Below are 24,127 nucleotides of genomic sequence, written 5' to 3' on the forward strand. Positions count from 1 at the left end.
TTTATGTAAGAGAAAGTAAGAATAGGGAAAATAGGTAATTGTTGAAGCTCAGAGTGGATACTTAGGGATTTATTATACCATTTTCTATACTTTTGACTGTGTTTGAAAATTTTCATAATAAAGATATATATAGCTTAGTGAAATTCATACTATTTGTTATTAAAAAGGGCTTTTCATTTCTCCAATAAACATTTTAAACTGTGCAGTCCATTTGAAAGTAACTATTTATTGTAGTAGTAATTGCTTATTTTGTTCATTTGTAGGCAAAGATTGAAAATGTGCAGAAAACAGGTTTCATCAAAGGACCAATGTTCAAAGGTGTTGCTTCTAGTCGATTTTTGCCCAAAGGCACCAAAACAAAAGTTAATTTGGAAGAACAGGGACGACAGAAGGTGTCATTCAGCTTCAGCCTTACAAAGAAAACTTTGCAGAATAGGTTTCTTACTGCACTTGGCAATGAAAAGCAAAGTGATACTCCAAACCCTCCAGCTGTACCTCTTCAGGTAGACTCGACTCCTAAAATGAAAATGGAAATTGGTGATACCCTATCTACTGCCGAAGAATCTTCCCCACCAAAGTCAAGGGTGGAATTGGGCAAAATTCATTTTAAGAAACACCTGCTTCATGTAACATCCAGGCCACTGCTGGCTACTACCACAGCAGTAGCATCTCTGCCTACTCATGCAGCACCATTACCAGCAGTGATAGCAGAATCAACAACTGTAGACTCACCGCCCTCATCTCCGCCTCCACCGCCTCCACCTGCCCAAGCCACAACACTCTCATCACCAGCACCAGTAACAGAGCCAGTGGCCTTGCCACATACACCAATAACAGTTCTAATGGCAGCACCAGTACCCTTACCAGTAGATGTAGCAGTTAGATCTCTGAAAGAACCACCAATTATAATTGTACCAGAATCTTCAGAAGCAGATACTAAGCAGGACACTGTATCTAATAGTTCAGAAGAACATGTAACTCAAATATTGAATGAGCAAGCAGATATTTCCTCAAAAAAAGAAGATTCCCATATTGGGAAGGTTGAAGAAATTCCAGATAGTTCTAAGATTAGTCTGAGCTGTAAAAAAACAGGTTCTAAGAAGAAATCCTCACAATCTGAAGGCATCTTTCTTGGTTCAGAATCTGATGAAGATTCTGTACGGACTTCTTCAAGTCAAAGATCACATGATTTAAAATTTTCAGCAAGCATTGAAAAGGAAAGAGATTTTAAAAAGAGCTCAGCACCTTTAAAAAGTGAGGATCTAGGGAAATCTTCACGATCTAAAACAGACAGAGATGATAAATATTTTAGCTATTCAAAACTTGAAAGAGATACTCGGTATGTATCTTCCCGATGTAGATCAGAAAGAGAGCGACGGCGGAGCAGATCTCATTCTAGGTCTGAGAGAGGCTCTAGAACTAATTTATCCTATTCCAGGTCAGAACGATCTCATTATTATGACTCTGATCGTCGCTACCATAGGAGCTCCCCTTATCGAGAGAGGACACGCTATTCTCGGCCATACACAGATAACAGAGCACGAGAGAGTTCTGACTCAGAAGAAGAGTATAAGAAGACATACTCAAGGCGTACCTCGTCTCATTCCTCTTCTTACAGAGACCTAAGGACATCATCCTATTCTAAATCTGATCGGGACTGTAAAACTGAGACCTCTTACTTAGAGATGGAAAGAAGAGGCAAGTATTCTTCAAAACTAGAAAGAGAATCTAAAAGGACTTCAGAAAATGAAGCAATTAAAAGATGTTGTTCTCCCCCTAATGAACTGGGATTCCGACGAGGGTCATCATATTCTAAGCACGACAGTAGTGCTTCCCGTTATAAATCTACCCTTTCAAAACCTATACCCAAGTCTGATAAATTTAAAAATTCTTTCTGTTGTACAGAATTAAATGAAGAAATCAAACAGTCTCATTCTTTTGGTTTACAGACACCTTGTTCAAAAGGTAGTGAATTAAGAATGATTAATAAAAATCCTGAAAGAGAAAAGGCTGGGTCTCCAGCTCCATCAAATCGATTAAATGATTCACCTACTTTAAAAAAGCTAGATGAATTGCCTATTTTTAAGTCTGAATTTATAACACATGATAGCCATGATAGTATTAAGGAATTAGACTCTTTATCTAAAGTGAAGAATGATCAGTTAAGAAGTTTTTGTCCCATAGAATTAAATATAAATGGATCTCCTGGGGCAGAATCTGATTTGGCAACATTTTGCACTTCTAAAACTGATGCTGTTTTAATGACTTCTGATGATAGTGTGACTGGATCGGAGTTATCCCCTTTGGTCAAAGCATGCATGCTTTCATCAAATGGATTTCAGAATATTAGTAGATGCAAAGAAAAAGACTTGGATGATACATGTATGCTGCATAAGAAGTCAGAAAGCCCATTTAGAGAAACAGAACCTCTGGTGTCACCACACCAAGATAAACTCATATCTTTGCCAGTTATGACTATGGATTATTCCAAAACAGTAGTTAAAGAACCAGTTGATACGAGGGTTTCTTGCTGCAAAACCAAAGATTCAGACATATACTGTACTTCGAACGATAGCAACCCTTCTTTGTGTAACTCCGAAGCTGAAAATATTGAGCCTTCAGTTATGAAGATTTCTTCAAATAGCTTTATGAATGTGCATTTGGAATCAAAAACAGTTATATGTGATAGTAGAAATTTGACAGATCACTCAAAATTTGCATGTGAAGAATATAAGCAGAGCATCGGTAGCACTAGTTCAGCTTCTGTTAATCATTTTGATGATTTATATCAACCTATTGGGAGTTCAGGTATTGTTTCATCTCTTCAGAGTCTTCCACCAGGAATAAAGGTGGACAGTCTAACTCTCTTGAAATGCGGAGAGAACACATCTCCAGTTCTGGATGCAGTACTAAAGAGTAAAAAAAGTTCAGAGTTTTTAAAGCATGCAGGGAAAGAAACAATAGTAGAAGTAGGTAGTGACCTTCCTGATTCAGGAAAGGGATTTGCTTCCAGGGAGAACAGGCATAATAATGGGTTATCTGGGAAATGTTTGCAAGAGGCTCAAGAAGAAGGGAATTCCATATTGCCTGAAAGAAGAGGAAGACCAGAAATCTCTTTAGATGAAAGAGGAGAAGGACATGTGCATACTTCTGATGACTCAGAAGTTGTATTTTCTTCTTGTGATTTGAATTTAACCATGGAAGACAGTGATGGTGTAACTTATGCATTAAAGTGTGACAGTAGTGGTCATGCCCCAGAAATTGTGTCTACTGTTCATGAAGATTATTCTGGCTCTTCTGAAAGTTCAAATGATGAAAGTGATTCAGAAGATACAGATTCGGATGATAGCAGTATTCCAAGAAACCGTCTCCAGTCTGTTGTGGTTGTGCCAAAGAATTCTATTTTGCCCATGGAAGAAACAAGTCCTTGTTCTTCTCGGAGCAGTCAAAGTTATAGACACTATTCTGACCATTGGGAAGATGAGAGATTGGAGTCAAGGAGACATTCGTATGAGGAAAAATTTGAAAGTATAGCAAGTAAAGCCTGTCCTCAAACTGATAAGTTTTTCCTTCATAAAGGAATAGAGAAGAATCCGGAAATTTCTTTTACACAGTCCAGTAGAAAACAAATAGATAACCACCTGCCTGAACTTTCTCATCCTCAGAGTGATGGGGTTGATAGTACAAGTCATACAGATGTGAAATCTGACCCTCTGGGTCACCCAAATTCAGAGGAAACCGTGAAAGCCAAAATACCTTCTAGGCAGCAAGAAGAGCTGCCAATTTATTCTTCTGATTTTGAAGATGTCCCAAATAAGTCTTGGCAACAGACCACTTTCCAAAACAGGCCAGATAGTAGACTGGGAAAAGCAGACTTGAGTTTTTCTTCCTCTTGTGAGATATCACATGTGGATGGCTTGCACTCATCAGAAGAGCTCAGAAACTTAGGTTGGGACTTCTCTCAAGAAAAGCCTTCTACCACATATCAGCAACCTGACAGTAGCTATGGAGCTTGTGGTGGACACAAGTATCAGCAAAATGCAGAACAGTATGGTGGGACACGTGATTACTGGCAAGGCAATGGTTACTGGGATCCAAGATCAGGTAGACCTCCTGGAACTGGGATTGTGTATGATCGAACTCAAGGACAAGTACCAGATTCCCTAACAGATGATCGTGAAGAAGAGGAGAATTGGGATCAACAGGATGGATCCCATTTTTCAGACCAGTCCAATAAATTTCTTCTATCCCTTCAGAAAGATAAGGGGTCAGTGCAAGCACCTGAAATAAGCAGCAATTCCATTAAGGACACTTTAGCTGTGAATGAAAAGAAAGATTTTTCAAAAAACTTAGAAAAAAATGATATCAAAGATAGAGGGCCTCTTAAAAAAAGAAGGCAGGAAATAGAGAGTGATTCTGAAAGTGATGGTGAGCTTCAGGACAGAAAGAAAGTTAGAGTAGAGGTAGAGCAGGGAGAGACATCAGTGCCCCCAGGCTCAGCACTGGTTGGGCCCTCCTGTGTCATGGATGACTTCAGGGACCCACAGCGATGGAAGGAATGTGCCAAGCAAGGGAAAATGCCTTGTTACTTTGATCTTATTGAAGAAAATGTTTATTTAACAGAAAGGTAAGTCTAATTAATACTTGTTTGACAAATTTTAACTCTTTTTTTTGTTGTTAGAAAAAGCCTTTAAACAATTCAGACTGTATGAGATAAAACACATGAAAGAGTTGTGGGATAAAATAACTATAAAAGCCTAAAAAAGTGTTTTTACCTATTTAGATTTGATAGTATAGATTCCTTTCCCCATTCCCCGCCCCTTCCACCCCCAGGAAAGGAGATGTCTATTTTTTTCTTTCATTACTTATTTGGTTTTCAAAGTATAACTTAGGCTAGCCCAGTATTTCTGTAATTCCTTTTACATGTGAAAGTCTGACCAAAAAAATAGAATAAAACCCCAGCAAAATAATCTGTACTTAGAGAAGAAAAAAGTGGTTAGTTTGGATTTTATTTTAAAAAATGTGCAGAATGAAGTATCTTTAGGTACTGTATTAGTCCGTTTTCATGCTGCTGATAAAGACATACCTGAGACTGGGAAGAAAAAGAGGTTTAATTGGACTTGCAGTTCCACATGGCTGGGGAGGCCTCAGAATTGTGGCAGGAGGCAAAAGGCACTTCTTACATGGTGGTGGCAAGAGAAAAGGAGGAAGAAGCAAAAGTGAAAACCCTTGATAAACCCATCAGATCTTGTGTGACTTATTCACCATCACAAGAATAACACGAGAAAGGCTGGCCCCATGATTCAGTTACCTCCTCCTGGGACCCTCCCACAACACGTGGGAATTCTGGGAGATACAATTCAAGTTGAGTTTGGGTGGGGAAACAGCCAAACCATATCAGGTACTTAAAAAGTTAGAACTAGACTAGAACATAATTTTCTTCTCTCATTTTTTTTTTTTAGACTATTGTTAATAGATTAAATCTGGCAATAGTGTAATAAATATTTTAGAAATGATAAAGTGGTTTATCAAAAAATCCCTAACATGAAACAAATTATAATGAGAATAAGAGTAATGAAAACATAGTCCTCTAGAGCAGGGCTTCTCAGTCTGTTTTAACTTTAACCCCTCCTTGATAATTTTCTCATTTTCCTGATGTAAATGTATATTGATTGTGCTTAAAAAACCAAAATAAAAAGTATCCTGCCCCCTTACTCTCCTTTTTTGGAAGTTTTCCTGCCAGTTGAGAATCAACCTAGCCATTGTACCTTTAAGGATCAAAATGTTATTAAATCAAATTTTCCACTGTGTGTAAGGTAAAAGACTTAATTTTAAAGGTAGGTCCTACCAGAAATTTTTTTCTATTACAAAATAACCTTTTAACAGAGAGCCTTTTACAGCTATTTTCATTTATATCTAGTTATAAATTAGGTTTACATTTAAAATATTCAGTATTTTAAGTAGTACCCTTTAGGAATTGTGTGAGTAGACTAATGGAACTTATAAGATCTTTGTAAAAGAATATAAATAAAACTAATCAGTCCAGTTCTCTGACTTTTCTTTAGCATTGAGAATCAGATATATATATATAAAACTGTGCACATAGATTTGGTTAGTGGAGGCATAAGAGGGCTTCCACCACTTTGCAGTGGGAAGGATTTATATATATTTAACTTTTTTTTTTTTTTTTGAGACAGAGTCTCACTTTGTCTCCCAGGGTGGAGTGCAGTGGCGTGATCTCAGCTCACTGCAACCTCTGCCGGGTGCCACCATGCCCAGCTAATTTTTGTATTTTTAGTAGAGATGGGTTTCACCATGTTGGCCAGGCTGGTCTTGAACTCCTGACCTCAGGTGATCCGCCCGTCTCGGCCTCCCAAAGTACTGGGATTACAGGCGTGAGCTACCACGCCTGGCCTATATATTCAAAATTTTGAAGTGCCTGTTATATGCTAGGCATTTAGGAGCCACTAAGAAGACAAACTCTTATAAAAAATAGTATGAATATAATGAAAAAATTTTTCTTATGTTTAATGGAGAAGGGCTTACCTGCCAAAATCTATGCCCATTCGTCCTATTCCAGCCTTCTAGAGCAATACAAAATAAAGCTGCTGCTGATTCTTCAAAATTGTAGCTAAGTACTTCTAAATAGATAATTTTGTTTAGTCATCTTCAGGCTAAGCATATTCATATACTCATTAACGAATTGTGTCTTTAATCAAGAGGAATCATTCTTTTCACCTAAACTTGTTAAAACTATCATAACACTCTTTAGGCACTTCATAAAATTGGCACTAGAATAGAACATATGTTGAAGATCAAAGCAGATTAGAGATAGGAGATTAGATAACCATTTAGAGCAGCTATGCTGTTTCCTGTTTGATAGTCAAAGAGTGAGTTATAGTTCTTATAGTTCCCCAATCTTAAACATATCTTAACAGATCTTTTTTGACCATCTTTGGTTGGTTGTTTTGTTTTGTTTTGTTTTGTTTTTAGACCAGGGTAAAAGACTAGTTCATCAGCAAAAAGGCCAATAAATAATCACATTTTCACTTTTGCTTTGCACACTCTGGCGTGGCTTATTATGAACCCAGTCAAATTTTAGCAGTTTATGTTCTTCTCCAAAATAAATCTGTCTGCACGGAGAAAGTTGAGCCGTCTTAAACATTTACCTGATTATTCTGTAATTACACTTCATTTAAAAAATTCAATCTGCTTTTAAACAAAATTTATGCAAATGTGGTGTTACTGAAAGATTCTCTAAAATATTGGATTGAGTTAGAACTCACTCTTATTTTTTTAGAAACCCCTTTTCTCCCTCAATCTTATATCTCAACTATTATTTGCTCATCCATGAGGTCTGATTCTTAAACTTAACTTTAACCAGCTGTGTCACTATTTGAAATGCGTGAGTTTTCCTATTTTTCCTAGAACCTGGTATGACTTTAACGCTTGAAACTGTTCAGAATCCAAGGCTTAGCTGACCTGGACTAGGAAATAAGGGCTGAGTTCCAGAATGATTAGTTTTGAACTCATCTCATCTTCCCCATTTGCCAAGGTTAAGGTTGCCTTTCTCATGTTTTTTTTTTTGGTAACGCAGGTCTTAGGATTTTCAATCTCACAAGTACTAATAATTAGATGTTTTATTTTGAATGGTTGACTTACAGGAATCATTAAATGTGAATCTAGCCAGGCGTAGTGGATCATGCCTGCGATTGCAGCACTTTGGGAAGTGGAGGCAGGGGGATTTCTTGAGCCCAGGAGTTCAAGACCAGCCTGAGTAACATAGAGAGACCCTGTCTCTACAGAATATTAAAAAACAACAACAAAAAACAACAACAACAAAAACCAAGCGTGGTGCCATGAGCTGTGGTCCCAGCTATTCAGGAGGTGGAAGTGGGAGGGTCATTTGAATCCAGGAGGTTGAGGCTGCAGTGAGCCATGATCGCATCACTGCACCCTGGCCTGGGTGACAGAACAAGACCCTGTTTAAAAAAACCCAAAAGAATCTAATGAGATTTGGCACATATTTGATTACATATGTTATCTCTTTACCAGGAAATTTATTTAATCAGTTTTTATGAAATTTTACCCAATAGAAAGAAGAATAAATCTCATCGAGATATTAAGCGAATGCAGTGTGAGTGTACACCTCTTTCTAAAGATGAAAGAGCTCAAGGTGAAATAGCATGTGGGGAAGATTGTCTTAATCGTCTTCTCATGATTGAATGGTAAGTAAATTAGAATACTCGGCTTTTGCTCAACACTTCTATTAAATGTCTCTAAATATTGAATTATCAATGAAGAATAAAATTTAACCTTTCTCCTACCTATGGGTGACTATAAGCAAAAAAGTATAGTAGACACTTTGATGTATAGTAGAAAACAGATATTAATAGGGAAACAAATATCCCTTGCATTATGCATTAGATTACAGTACCCACCATGTTTTAAGTGCTCTGTAAAGTAGTCCTATAATATTAATTTCTATTCAGTACTTTTTTATCTTTTATAATATTTATGTCCTAGAGGTAAATGTTGGTATTTTTTAGCTTTCACTATAAAGTGAAATAAAACCCTAACATTTCAGAAATGCATAAAGTGAATGTCTTCTCCCAAACATCAGTCCCATTGTTTGTCATTTTTCCAGAAAACTTTTAATGCCTGTGCTAGCATAGGTAGATTAATGCCTGTGCTAGCATAGGTAGATGTTTTCCTCTTTTTATGTATACAGATAAAATCTTATTCTATATGCTTGCTTGGATTTGCTAATCAGACCTAATCAGAGCTCTGTGTACAGACCTGCCTAAATCTTTCTCTTGACTGCATTATGTATTCTATTCATAGTTAGCCGGTAATTATTCTGTTGACAGACATTTGCTTGTGTATTGTTCTTATAAATAGTAAGTATCTTTACATTAAAAAATTTAATTTTGGCCAGGCATAGTGGCTCATGCCTGTAATCCCAGCTATTTGGGAGGCTGAGGTGGGCAGATCACTTGAGGCCAGGAGTTTAGGATCAGCCTGGCCAACATGGTGAAACCGCATCTCTACTAAAAAATACAAAAATTAGCCAGGCATGATGACACACACCTGTAATCCCAGCTACTCTGGAGGCTGAGGCAGGAGAAGCACTTGAACCCAGGAGGTGGAGGTTGCAGTGAGCTGTCACTCCGCTGTACTCCAGCCTGGGTGACAGAGCGAGACCTTGTCTCAAAAAAATTTTTTTAACCAATCTGATTGATGAAAAATATCTTCTTGTCTTTAACATGGAAAGAGTATACCTTATTTTTGATGTTAGTGAAGTGTTTTTTTCCCAAAGCTCAGTTTTTGGTTTTGCTCATGTTATAGTGTTGCAAAACTAAATATATATACCTTGAAAAAATAAAGAGAAAGGATTTTTGGTATTCTTTTATCCAAACTAGAGAGAGAGATGACAGTACAGATGTAAGAAGAGAAGACATAGAATTAGCATTATTCTCACTTCATATTGTTGCCCTAGTCATTCTTCTGGGTTTTCCTGCCAACCTTGTGAAGCATACATGAAGAAAAATATTTCTTCATATTATTCACACACTTAAGCTTTTAGTAGTTCTCGGTTCTTCTCATGATTAGGTTCAAACTTAGCCTTGTATTCAGAGCCCTTGGTAGCATATCATCAGCCTGTGTTTTCATCCTCCAGCAACTCACCTTTCTTATCAGTTATCTTTAGTTGTTTCATTTCCCTTTGTCCAAACAGGGATTATTTTCCTATTTCTGCACACAGGCAGGGACAGTTATATCTCCAGCTTTCTTTATGCATATCCTATGTATCATTAGAGATTCTGCCTTAAATTCTCTTCCCTCCTGAAAGCTTTCCTTTATACTGCCTCACTCTAGAGCAAATCCTTCATCCTTTGACCATTGCTAAAAATGTTATTTGCTGCTGGGTTGGCAATAAATAGTAATGTATTCAAAACGATTGGTAATCTCTAGTGGTCTTTTTTTTTTTTTTTTTTTTTTTTTTTTTTTGAGACAGTCTCCCTCTGTCCCCCAGGCTAGAGCGCAGTGGTGCAATCTTGACTCACTACAACCTCTGCCTCCTGGGTTCAAGCAATTCTCCTGCCTCAGCCTCCCAAGTAGCTGGGATTACAGGCGTGCACCATCATGCCCAGCTAATTTTTGTATTTTTCAGAGACACAGGATTTCACTATGTTGGCGAGGGTGGTCTTGAATTCCTGACCGCAAGTGATCCACCTGCCTCGGCCTCCCAAAGTGCTGGGATTACAGGTGTGAACCACCGTACTCAGCCCCCTCTGGTGTAGTTTTAATCATCTTTAAAAACCTTTATATCTATCACATATTAAGAAGTCAATCAGTGTTTGATTTTATCATTTTTACTCTAGGATCCATGGGAGAAGAGCTGTGCCATGTTATTCTGTTTACTCTGAACAAGGATATGTTTAATAATGACTTTAGATTTTCTCAGTTGTAGATCAAGTAGTTAGCTGCATTCAAAAAATAAAATTAAAAGTGATTAGAAGGAAGGGAAGGTGCACTTACAGAATATAAGTTCTGCAGAGTTGTCAATGTACTGAAAGGTTACATGCAGCCTGAAAATGTATTCTAGACACCTAGGGAGTGGTAGATATTTCTGTGATGACCAGATATCAAGGCTGTATTGTGGGTATGATCTGTTTAAGTAACAATGTAGATACTCAGTTCTAAGGAATCCCTTTGTGATGGAAGGAAAGGAAGGTTTAGTTGGGGGTTAGTCATACATATGCTAATTATACCATAAAAGTATGTATATATGTAGTTATACTAACACATTTTTTCAAAGTTACTTTGGTTCTTTTGCTGCTTTAAAGAATTAAATTTCCTCCTTTTCTCATTTCAGTTCTTCTCGGTGTCCAAATGGGGATTATTGTTCCAATAGACGGTTTCAGAGAAAACAGCATGCAGATGTGGAAGTCATACTCACAGAAAAGAAAGGCTGGGGCTTGAGAGCTGCCAAAGACCTTCCTTCGTAAGTTCTTTTTTAATTACCTTTCACTTCTTTTTTTTTTTTTGAGACAAGGTCTCACTCTTTCGCCCAGACTGGAGTGCAGTGGCACGATCTTGGCTCACTGGAACCTCTACCTCCTGGATTCAAGCAATTCTGCTGCCTTAGCCTCTCAAGTAGCTGGAACTACAGGCTCATGCCACCACGCCCAGCTAATTTTTTTTGTATTTTTTTTGTAGAGACGTTGTTTCACCATGTTGGCTAGGCTGGTTTCGAACTCTGACCACAAGTTTTCCGCCCACCTTGGCATCCCAAAGTGCTGGGATTACAGGTGTGAGCCGTTGCGCCCGGCCTTCACTTCATTTTTGTGTTGTTGAACTTAGATGTTTTTGTAGGGAAACAATTTCTTTATTACACTGAGGTTTAATGATGATTATTATGTAGAATGACCACTTGGTAGCTAGTTTGTTGTTAAAAAATCTTTTTTTCTTTTTTGGTAATTATGTTTTCTTTAATTCCAAGCAACTACCACGTGTTTACTGTAGACCCCCAGAATCTCTATGAAGCTATATAAAAAGGAGTTGGGACAGAATCCATTAGTATACATAAAATTGAGTTGGGATAAGAGAAGAAGAGAAGGCCAGGTGCAGTGGCTCATGCTTGTAATCTCAGCGCTATGGGAAGCTGAGTGGGAGGACTGCTTGAGCCTGGGAGTTCAAGGTTACAGTGAGCTGTGATCACGCCACTGCATTCTAGCCTGGATGGCAGTGATCTCTTGTCTCTTAAAGAAAAAAAAAAAGAATAGAAGAGAATACCTGAGCATATCAAGGTTAAGAATTAAAACATACTTGATAGATAATCATTAAACATTTCTTGAATGAATAAATGTTGCTTTCCATGTAACTGATGTAAGTTTTTAATGTAATACAGCAAAAGGTTCACTTTATTTTCTACCATATTCAGTATTTCCTGGAAATGTTTAATTTTCTTATATATAGCATATTTAAAGTATTCTTGGCCAGGCATGGTGACTCATGCTTGTAATCCCAGCACTTTGGGAAGCCAAGGTGAGTGGATTACCCGAAGTCGGGAGTTTGAGACCAGCCTGGCCAACATGGCGAAACCCCGTCTCTACTAAAAATACAAAAATTAGATGGGTGTGGTGGCGCATGCCTATAATCCCAGCTACCTGGGAGGCTGAGGTAGGAGAATTGCTTGAACTTGGGAGGCGGAGGTTGCAGTGAGCCGAGATCATGCCACTGCACTCTAGCCTGGGAGACAGAGCAAGACTCCATCTCGAAAACAAAGAAAAAACCCAAAATTACGCTGGACGTGGTGGCTCACGCCTGTAATCCCAGCACTTTGGGAGGCCGAGGTGGGCAGATCACCTGAGGTCAGGAGTTCAAGACCAGCCTGGCTAATGTGGTGAAACCCTGTCTCTACTAAAAATACAAAAATTAGCTGGATGTGGTGGCAGACGCCAATAATCCCAGCTACTTGGGGGGCTGAGGCAGGAGAATCTCTTGAACCGGGTAAGCAAAGGTTGCAGTGAGCCGAGATTGCACCATTGTACTCCAGCCTGGGTGACAAGAGTGAAACTCTGTCGCAAAAAACAAAACAAAAATTAGCCAGGCATGATGGCGCACACCTGTAATCCCAGCTACTTGGGAGGCTGAGGCAGAAGAATTTGCTTGAACCCACGAGGAGGAGGTTGCAGCAAGCCGAGATCATGGCACTGCATTCCAGCCTGGGGTACAGAGCGAGACTGTCTCCAAAAAAAAAAAAAGTATTCTTAATGAAAGTCAAGTGCCTCTTTGAAGTTAAATATAAACAGATTGCATGTGTTTATGGTTGAAACATTTAAAAAATATATAAAAGAAAAAATGGAAGGAAATAAAACATTTGCTGGATTCTAGTAACTTAGACATAACTATTCTTTCAGAACGCTCTGAGCATATGGCCACACTTGGATGGGAGTTGGAGTTGGGGCAGGACTTGGTGGGGTTTAATCTGTTTATTGTGGGAATTCAAAACACAGGTAATAAAGACAATAATTTTTTTCTCACTGTTTTCCCCTTGGCAATAATTTAGTTTTATGACAGGAATCCTCATATATCTTTTGATAAGCAAATTGTTCTTTTTTTTTTTTCCTTTGAAGATAAGAAATGATGTTTATGTTAATCTATCCCTTTTGGGAACCAATCAGAAAAAAACATGTTTTGTTACACAAAAAGGGGGCTAGTAGGAACCTCATAGATTTCTCTTCTCCTCTAAGTTTTGTAAAAACACATCCTGGCTCATAACTGGTTTTTATTGTTTTTTATTTTTTTGAGACAGGGTCTTGCCCTGTCACCCTCGCCGGAGTGTCCTGGCGCAGTCATAGCTCACTGCAGTCTCGACCTCCCAGGCTCAATTTATCCTCCTGCCTCAGCCTTCTGAGTAGCTGAGACTATAGGTGTGAGCCACTATGCCCAGCTACTTTATTTTTCTGTTTTTTTGTAGAGATGGGGTCCTCACTATGTTGCCTAGGCTTCTCATAACTGGTTTTTAATTGTTTATTTGAAACAAATATCCCACAGAATTGTCATATGCCCCATATCCAATTCATTGGATTCTTTATAATATTTTAAACAAATAATTGGTTACACTTCCTTTGAACACTGTTAATGATACAGAACTCAATACCTCTCAGAGCAGCCCATTGAATTTCCAAAATCACTAGTTCTAGTCCAGACGCACATTTTCAAAGATGCCTTCTTTCATTCTGCCCTAGCCAGCCAGGCCTTCTTGAGAGTTTTTTTTTTTTAAATTTTTTAAAGGAACCACAGTTTGGACACAAGCCTCTCTTACAGGGACAATAGTGGATGAGCTGTCTGGATGCTGGTCTTTTGTGGTATCTGCAGTAAAACACACAGCTTCAAACCTGATCTAAATTCTGTTACTTGCAACAGACACTCTTTGATAGCTCAGTGCTCTTCTCATATTAAGAGGAAAGGAGATTGGGGAAGGGAGGAAAGGATATATGGCTCCAGTTTATAAGCCAGGTTAAAATTTCCTAAAGCTCTTTCGTTTTCTTCAGCTATTCACAGAGAACCGTGCTTTGGTAAAATATACTAGGACTTAATGTTTCCGTGTTTCCCATACCTTCCTACTCCTATAACTGCCACATGATGATGGTAATACCAATAGTTTATGAATTTCATAAACTAGTCAAAACTCTTGAGTTGTTTACTGGTAGAATATTACCATTTAATAAGGACAGATTGTCAGATCTACACAGGATGAGAAAGTATTTGGAGCTAAGTTGCTAGTTAGTGTTAAAGTGCCATGGTGGACCCCACCAAAAAAGCAGGTTACTACCAAAACCCCTGTAGTTTCTCCCAGTTGTAGGAAGAGAAGGCAGTCCAAGTTGACTTAATGTAATTGGATACCAGATAGGGTTTTAATTGAGGTAAAATTCACATAATATAATATTGACCATTGTAAAGTTTACAATTCAGTACCATTTAGTGCATTCATAATCTTGTGCAACCGCCACTTTTGTCCGTGTCCAAAACATTTTCATCATCTGAAAAGGGAACTAACTCTACCTGTTAAGCAGAATCTTCTCATGCGCGCCTCCTCCCAGGCCTGGCAGCCACTAATTTGCTGTCTGTTTCTGTGGGTTGATTCTCGGTATTTCATATAAATGAAATTATACAACATGTGGCCTTTTGTGTCTGGCTTCTTTCACTTAGCATTATGTTTTTGAGGTTTCATCTGTATTGCAGCATGTGTCAGCACTTAATTCCTATTTATGGCTGAATAATACTCTCTTGTATGGGTATATGATATTTTGTATATCCTTTTGTTAGCTGATGGACATTTGGGCAAATTAGGCTTTTTTTTTTTTTTTGAGATGGAGTCTTGCTCTGTCACTCAGGCTGGAGTGCAGTGGCACGATCACGGCTCACTGCAACCTCTGCTTCCCGGGTTCAAGTGATTCTCCTGCCTCAGCCTCCTGAGTAGCTGGGATTACAGGTGTGCGCCACCATGCCCAGCTAATTTTTGTATTTTTAGTAGAGATGGGGTTTCACCATGTTGGCCCAGCTGGTCTCGAACTCCTGACTACAGGTGATCTACCTGGCTTGGCTTCCCAAAGTGCTGTGATTACAGGGGTGAGCCACCGTGCCCGGCCGAAATGAGGCTTTTTTAGAAGCCATCTTTCCCCTCCACATTTTTTTTGTTTTTTTTCAACACAGGGTCTCACTCTGTTGCCCAGGCTCGAATGCAGTGGCGCAATCACAGCTTACTGCCGCCTCAACCTCATGGGCTCAGGTGATCCTCCCACCTCAGCCTCCTCAGTAGCTGGGACTACAGGTGTACACTACCATACTCTGCTAATTTTTTTGTATTTTTAGTAGAGACAGGGTTTTGCCGTGTTGCCCAGGTTGGTCTCGAACTCCTGAGCTCCAGTGATCCTCTCACCTTGGCTTTCCAAAGTTCTGGTATTACAGGCGTGAGCCACCACACCTGGCCCGTTTTATTAATACAAAGTTTCAAACTTACAGAAAAGTTGAAAGAGTTGAACAGTTAGCATCCATGTAAGCACCACTTAGATATTATAGTTATTAACATTTTGTTCTGTTTGCTTTATTTTACATTCTCTGTCTGCCCGTCTCTTTTTTATCTATCAGTCTTTTTTTGATGAAGCTTAAAGGGAGTTGCAGACATTACCCTTAACCCCTAAACCTTCCATAGCTTTGCAGTGACAGTGACAATTTCTGTCCCCACCCACCTGCCATAGTAGAGCCATGTTGCCCTGAACAGGCTTTAAGGAGAAGGAGTTCAATGAAGTGACCCTATTCAGCCAGGAGCAAATTTCAGGCTTAGAAAAAGATTAATAAGAATCATAAGAATCACACTTCTCATTGCCTTTGCCTTCATGGGATTTAGTCACTGCATGCCAGGCAATTTGATGTTTTTCTGCTTTGTTTTTGTTTTTATTTTGGTTTTTAATTGAGACACGTAGCTTCTCTAAGAAATCTGAATCTTAGAGTTTTAAGGACTGTATGATAGACTTTTACACTGGCCTCATTTAGTTTTTTGGAGGTTAGGCAGCTGGAGGGTCTAGCCACTCTTCCTGCATTCCCCAAATTCCTGAGGACTTTGAGATGCTTCTCTCAGCTGCTTCCTCAAGCTCAAACTGTTAGATCCATGTGTGTTGGTATATCCTTCCGACTTCCTGATGTGGGGTCTCTACTCTGAGTGATTTTAGTGGCTGGTCAGGCTCTGATATTTAAGAACTTTTTCTAAATAAGGTGATTTGAGAGTAATATCATTAGAATTGAATATTTTAGTATAATTCAAGAAAGCATCTTTATAATATAATGAGGTAAATAGTTATTTAGGTGGATTTTGAATCCCAGGCTGTAATTGAGCTTTGTGAAGTTGGATAGATCACCTACATTATCCAAACTCTGTCTTATTTGTCAAATGGGCATAATATCGATGCCAGATGACATCAATATGCTTTATTTTTATTTTTCATACTACCTTTCAAAAGCAGGTAATCAAGCCTTAAATGAGTAAGTTTAGGGAAGATAGATTTTTGGAAGAAGAGGTATTGGAAATATTTTTTATGTGCGCAGTTCCATATCCTGGATAATATATGTTTTGTATGTTTTGTACTCAAACCACATTTAATTCACAAGGCAGTCTATGATGTCATTTTTCTTTTTCTCTCTTTTTTAAGTTTTTAAAAAATGTTTTAAAACATTTTTTAAAATTTATTTATTTTGGTAGAGACGGGGTTTCGCCATGTTGCCCAGCTGGTCTGAAACTCCCAGGCTTAAGCGATCTACCCACCTTGGCCTCCCAAAGTGCTGGGATTACAGACTTGAGCCACTGTGCCCAGCCTTTTTTTCTTTTTTTAATGCAATGAGGTCTTGCTCTGTCACCTAGCCTGGAGTGCAGTAATGTGATTGTAGCTCATTGTAGATTCAAACTCAGGGCTCAAGCAATTCTCCTGCCCTAGGCTTTCAACTGGTGTGGTGGACTATAGGCACATAATACCAGGGCTGGCTAATTTTTTAATTTTTTATTGTTTGTCAAGATAAGGTCTTCCTGTGTTTCTCAGGCTGGTCTTGAACTCCTGGGCCAAAGCAATCCTCCCCCCCTCGGCCACCCAAAGTGACTTTTCTTTTTCTTGAGGGAGGGCACTAATCCTAGAAGTGGAGAGTCCAACATTGTAGGACCTCAAATTTTGTCATCATTTTAAATTATTTGCAAGATGATAAGCTTCTGGGGTTAGAAAGGACATTTCAAATATTGGTTATAGGGGTAATAATTTGACTTTCTAGGTTTACCCATGAATAATCAGATTTTTATTATTGAGACCTAAATGTGTTTGTGATAGACTACTATATAAATATATATATACATCCACTATAAACTTCTCCAATCCTGTTTTTGAGCTCTGCTTTTTAATATATGTGTTCTTTTCTCATTTGTTTTTAATTGCTTTATTTTTTAAAGTAAAAGGATTTAATTTTTTTCAGTTGGCAAAGTTAACTCCTTTAATAAGTACATCGATTATGCCAGTATGTTGTAAACAAATACAAAAGATTTACATTTAAAAAAATTTCTTTCATTAGAATTAGGGCATGTTTATTTTGAGGGGATAAGAAAAGACTTTCAGGCAGGCCATTTCGTGTCAGAACTTCGGAGTAAAACATAGTATAACATTTGTTTACATAGAACTAATAGTTGAAGTCATTGGTTAGAATGAGCTTTTAGAGAATAAAGAGAAGGGGAAAAGACTGAGAATTTAATATCTTCAGTTCAGAATAAATAGGTAAATAATCAAGAAAAGAACATTCAAAGATATAGGGTAACTGAAAGATGTCAAAGAAGAAGATAAATAACAATTACCGATAACATTCTAAAGAGAAGTCAAAGAGAATGTCATTACATAAAGGGAATTAGATTTGATCTTTAACATTTTTAGAGACCTTTGAGAGTAAAGACAGCAGAAGGGCTGCTATATTTAAGTTGCCTTCTTTTTTTTCTTTTTCCTTTTTTTTTTTTTGAGACGGAGTCTCACTCTGTTGCCCAGGCTGGAGTGCAGTGGCACGATCTCGGCTCACTGCAACTTCTGCCTCCCAGGTTCAAGCAATTCTCCTGTCTCAGCCTCCCAAGTAGCTGGGACTACAGGTGCACGCCACCACGCCTGGCTAATTTTTGTATTTTTAGTAGAGATGGGGGTTTCACCATATTGGTCAGGCTGGTCTCGAACTTCTGACCTCAGGTGATCCACCCGCCTCTACCTCCCAAAGTGCTGGGATTACAGGTGTGAGCCCCTGCGCCCGGCTGCCTTTTTTTTATTTTTAGAGCAAAAATCCTCTAACTTTTCAGTGTTTCTTGATTTCTTCAGAGCTGTTTTCCAGCTGTTAATAACTGTTTTTTTGATATTGTAAGCCAGACTTGAATGTTTTAGTATCTAGTTAAAGGATATATATTTTGGTAGTAGGTGTAAATTATAAAAGCATCTTAGAATCAACATTCTTTGAAAAGTACTATGAAGGAGGAAAGTAACCTTGGTTAGAAGCTAGATACTTGACATGTGTTTGAAATTTATTTTGTGTAATAACTAAATTTATCCACATTGCAGTATTTATTTAAATTCCTTATTTTTGCCTGAGCATATATGTTTTCCATACTGCTCCTAGGCAGGAAGTGCTATTTTTTTCCTTTTGGTTTGCAGGAACACCTTTGTCCTAGAATATTGTGGAGAGGTACTCGATCATAAAGAGTTTAAAGCTCGAGTGAAGGAGTATGCACGAAACAAAAACATCCATTACTATTTCATGGCCCTGAAGAATGATGAGGTAAGCAGCTTGGATATGTTTGCCTTGAAACAGATCTGTTAGGTTTGAAGGAGCCATTGATAACTGATTTGTTTTTTTTTTTTTTTTTTGGAGACGGAGTCTCGCTCTGTCTCCCAGGCTAGAGTGCAGTGGCAAGATCTCAGCTCACTGCAACCCCTGCCTCCTGGGTTCAAGCGATTCTCCTGCCTCAGCTTCCTGAGTAGCTAGGATTACAGGCGCCTGCCACCACGCCTTGCTAATTTTTGTATTTTTAGTAGAAATGGGGTTTCACCACATTGGCCAGGCTGTCTCGGACTCCTGACTTCACCAAAGCGTTGAGATTACAGGCATGAGCCACCGTGTCCTGCCGACTGATTTCTAAAATATATTAAGCGACAAAAATGAGGGGCAGAGCAGTATAAATAGTTAGTGTCTATTTGTTTACAAAAAGCGTGGAAGTTACTGTTGCATGACAAGGTGGAAAATAAAAACATGGAAGAGAGAGGAATTTACATATATATGTAAAGATAAACATAGTGTGTTTTAGATTACAACTCTTAGAAATTATTGATGACCCTCAGAGTCTCTTTTTTTTTTTTTTTTTTTTTTTTTAGAGATAGTGTCTTGCTATATTACCCAGGCTGGAGTGCAGTGGTGCCATCTTGGCTCATTGCAACCTGTGCCTCCTGGGTTCAAGCGATTCTTGTGCCTCAGTCTTCTGAGTAGCTGGGACTACAGGCACACACCATCATGCCCAGCTAATTTTTGTATTTTTAGTAGAGACGGGGTTTTGCCATGTTGGCCAGGCTGGTCTTGAACTCCTGGCCTCAAGCAATCCACGTGCCTCAGCCTCCCAAAGTACTGGTATTATAGGTGTGAGCCACCGTGCCTGGCCCTAAAGTGCTTTTGCTTATATAGGTTATGTGGGTTATAATTACTTATACTTAATCATATTAAACATTGCAACTGAGAAATTTAGAATGTCTGTTTAAAACTACATTAGGGCCAAGTAGGAGAATCATTTGAAGCCAAAGGAGGCCAGCCTGGGCAACATAGTGAGACCTCATCTCTATAAAAACTAAAAAAAAATTAACTGGGCATGGTTTTGCATGCATCTAGTTATGGCTGCTCCAAGGGCTCAGACCGAAGGCTAAAACAGAGGATCACTTGAGTGTTGGCCCAGATTGGCCTCCCAGAGCGTTGGGATTACAGGCATGAGCCACTACACCCAGCCCATTTTGGTCTTTATTTAGAAGTTTGTTGATGTTTTATGGCCAGAAATCTGCCATAGGAACTTAACTATTGTTTAGTATCAGTTAGCCTATGGTAAAATTGGTTTCCTTGTATGTTGTTTTGCTTTTGTAAGTTGCAGTTTCAAAGAACCTGTTGATGACTTTAAGTGAGGACTTAACTGTAACAATAGTAAGCCCATTACTTATTGATAAAAATAACATGGTATTATGAAAAATAACTTTTTTTTTTTTTTTTTTTGAGTCAGGGTCTTGCTCTGTTGCCCAGCCTGGGGTGCAGTGGCATGATGATAGCTCACAGCAGCCTTGAACTGCTGGGCCCAAGCAGTCCTCTCACCTCAGTCTCCTGAGGTGCTGAAACTACAGGCACATGCCACCATGCCCGGCTTATTTTTAAATTTTTTGTAGAGACAGGGTCTTGCTGTGTTGCCCAGGCTGGTCTCACTTCTGACCTGAAGCAATCCTCCTGCCTCAACTTCCCAAAGCACTGGGATTACAGGCATAAACCGCTGTGCCTGGCCTTGGAAAATGATTATTTAAATTTTTTTTTTTTTTTTAGTGAAAGGAGTTGCATCGCTTTACATTTTTATAAATCTCTTTAATGTCTGGCTTAATAGAATTCAGTTCGATTCTCATATATCTGCCTCTGTATTCAGTGTGGAAATGTAAATTCTAGGGACCTAACCCCAGAGCTGTTTAGTTTACCCCTAGGGATGGGTTCAGCAAGTTTTAACAAACTCTCCATGGGATTTGGATACACACTCAAGGTTGAGACCTATGGCATTGTGACATAGCCCACACTTTAAAGTGAAGTATTATACCATGCAGTGAGATTAGGATGTAATAGAATATAAGAAATGGCTAAGGATAAATGGGAGAGACACTGATAAAGATAATTTTGCCTATGGGCAAAAGTTAATAATTAGCAGGTCTTCCAAAAGCATCAGTTAGGTATTTGTCGCTTTGAAGTGTGAAGCAGTGTGACAGTTCTCTGAAGCAAGGGCAAAGTGGGGATAAGGGAGTGTGTGTTTGTGCATGTGTGTGTGTGTGCATTGCATGTATCTTACATTTGTCTTAATGCTTTTCCTTTGTAAAATGTGTAAATTTTTTTTGATTGAATGGGTTAATTTAATTCACAGGGTCATCTGTCTTCAGTTAGAAATAATGGAAACTGAGCCGTTGTTTACAGTGGAAAAACTATGAAGCTGGTAGTCAGGAGGCCTCACTGCCCTACCTTAACTGGTTAGGTTTCGCAGCACAATCTTTTTTTTTAATTGATGCATAAGAGATGTATGTAGTTTTGCAGGTAACTGCATGAATATTTAAGGTATTATTTTTTAATTCTTAAATAATCCTCTTCTCTCAGATAATAGATGCCACTCAAAAAGGAAATTGCTCTCGTTTCATGAATCACAGCTGTGAACCAAACTGTGAAACCCAAAAAGTAAGTTGAAGGTGGATTTAGAGTTTGAGGTATTTGTTCACGATTGCTGTTCTGACCATTAATTTTAGATCCCATATCTAAGGTACTCATGAATTTTTTAGTCCCTTTTTCCTATTCTACTTTATTATTTAAGATTTTATTTGGAAATAAGTTTAGATTTATAGGAATGTTAGAAAAATAGTATTGACTACACCCATATATCAGTCTTCACCTAGCTTTCCCCATGTTAACATCATATATAACCATAATAAAAGGATCAGATCCAGGGAATGCTATTAAGTAATATAAAGACCTTATTCAAATTTTGACAGCTGTTGTTTTTCTGGTCCAAGATCCAATCCAGGAACTCACATTGCATTTAGTTGTCACCTCTCCTTCCTTGCCCATAATTATTTTATATATTATTTTAATGGTGCCAAAATACAAAACTAAATTTTAATTTTGAAAGTTCAGTGTGTATTTGGATTCTTTATTAGGTCTTATCTAGGTGCAACATTTGACTTTTAATAACACTGATGAGGTACTGAACGACTAACATTGAGAGGGATTGTATCTTTTTTTTTTTTTTTTTTTTTTGCCCAGGCTGGAGTGCAGTGACATGATCTCGGCTCACTGCAACCTCCGCCTCCTGGATTCATGCGATTCTCCTGCCTCAGCCTCCCAAGTAGCTGGGATTACACGTGCGTGCCATCACGTCCAGCTAATTTTTTTAGTATTTTTAGTAGAGACAGGGTTTTGCCATGTTGGCCAGGCTGGTCTCGAACTCCTGGCCTCAAGCGATCCACCCCCATCAGCCTCCCAAAGTGCTAAGATTACAGGCGTGAGCCTCCGCGCCCAACTGGGATTGTAACTTTTTTAGGTAAAGCTATGAACCCACTCTGCAAATGTATATCATTGATTTCCTCTCATGTTGAAATAGTGCTTTTGAGTCTGGATATTTTTTGCCCTTTGAACTATACACTAACAGATTTTATGCATGGCTCTTCCAAGAGCCAAGTTGTATAACAAAAAGGAGAACCTACTGTGGAATCATTCAACCTAGGTTTTGGTTATATTTCTGCCAGAGCTGGTGGCCACATGTCTAGCTATGAGACTCTCACTGTACAGTGTCCCTTAATCTCTGCAAGTCCAGAGTTTTCATTAGTGACGTGCAAATTGTCTGGATCAGAGCTCCTCAGTCCTTGACTTGCTTACATGTTTTGGAACTAAAAGATCTGCCTCCCACGTATCTGCCCGCATTTTAATTCTTGAGTTTTATGCATCTGTTCTGATGTCCCTTTCACTATACTCAGCCAGATGACCACCGCTTCGTGGAATTAAACTTTTGGGATCAGTATTTCCTAGTTTCTATATCTCATCTTATCTTACAACATGGTTACTTTTAACATATGTTAATATAGACTTGCCTTTGATACTCAGTGACACAAGCATCCTCTATTTGCCAATTTTTAGTACAAATGAATCTTTACTGTATGGAAATGTTAAGATAAAATAGTTACTTTTTTTTCTTTTTTTTAGCAGTTACTTTTATTAGAGACGAATTAGAGATATATGTAATCTGGTAGTCCATTAAATGAGAGTTACACTTAAATATTTTAGTTCTTTTAAAGAAAAAAGTCTCCATGTGCTATTTGGGAAAACCTTCATTGCCTAAAGACCCATTTGCATAATTAAGGCGGATGATGATGATCTTTATATATGCACACACACACACACACACACACACACACACACTAATAAGTTACTAATTTCTTTTGTTTTCAAACATCATCTCAGTGGACTGTGAACGGACAACTGAGGGTTGGGTTTTTTACCACCAAACTGGTTCCTTCAGGCTCAGAGTTAACGTTTGACTATCAGTTCCAGAGATACGGGTAAGTATTGTTTCTACTAATTTTGCTGCTTCTGATGGGGAAATAGGCTGTTCAAATATAAGGATATAAAACTTTAATATGAATTACTTAAAAGTTATATTTACTCTTAACTCTTATCTATAAGATACTGTTTTAGTTTTGTGTGTTTTTCTACTGTATGACACTTCTGACCCTTAAGGGATGTTGTACAGGAACTATATAATTTTCTCCTCAACTTCATACTGTCTACTTGTATAATTATATTTCTTATGTAATTCTGAAAAACTTTGTTATGGACATGCCAACTCTTTTTGTGTCTGAAGAGAATAGTATAGTATTATAAATTCCTCTGTATCCGTTATTCAGCATTAACAGTTAGCTACTCATAATCAGTCTATTTCATCTGTACCATTTTGTACTCTTAAATATAATTGGTAACCTAGTTCTTTTTTTTTTTTTTTTTTGAGACGGACTTTTGCTCTGTCGTCCAGGCTAGAGTGCAGTGGCGTGATCTCGGCTCACTGCAAGCTCCGACTCCCAGGTTCATGCCATTCTCCTGCCTCAGCCTCCTGAGCAGCTGGGACTACAGGCGCCCGCCACCATGCCCAGCTAATTTTTTGTATTTTTAGTAGAGACGGGGTTTCACCGTGTTAGACAGGATGGTCTTGATCTCCTGACCTTGTGATCCGCCCGCCTCGGCCTCCCAAAGTGCTGGGATTACAGGCTTGAGCCACCGCGCCTGGCCTGGTTAC

The 24,127-nt window shown here is 38.5% G+C and overlaps 1 protein-coding gene across 6 annotated transcripts in view; it reads left to right on the plus strand.

The window, feature by feature from the left end:
- SETD2 (SET domain containing 2, histone lysine methyltransferase) overlaps window positions 1-24,127 on the plus strand; it is a 145,788-nt gene that overhangs the window by 36,501 nt on the left and 85,160 nt on the right. For all 6 annotated transcript variants that reach the window (XR_008523327.2, XR_654549.4, XR_008523328.2 and 3 more), the window contains exons 3-8: window positions 264-4,627; window positions 8,097-8,228; window positions 10,877-11,005; window positions 18,726-18,849; window positions 21,445-21,522; window positions 23,299-23,396. Coding sequence is in view for 3 of the 6 variants with exons in the window: in XM_002813811.5 (XP_002813857.2) it covers window positions 264-4,627; window positions 8,097-8,228; window positions 10,877-11,005; window positions 18,726-18,849; window positions 21,445-21,522; window positions 23,299-23,396 (4,925 nt within the window). In the remaining 3 variants the exon portion in view is untranslated. The remainder of the gene's footprint in view (window positions 1-263; window positions 4,628-8,096; window positions 8,229-10,876; window positions 11,006-18,725; window positions 18,850-21,444; window positions 21,523-23,298; window positions 23,397-24,127) is intronic.

This window comes from Pongo abelii, chromosome 2 (assembly GCF_028885655.2).
Source record: "Pongo abelii isolate AG06213 chromosome 2, NHGRI_mPonAbe1-v2.0_pri, whole genome shotgun sequence".
Lineage (NCBI taxonomy): Eukaryota > Metazoa > Chordata > Mammalia > Primates > Hominidae > Pongo > Pongo abelii.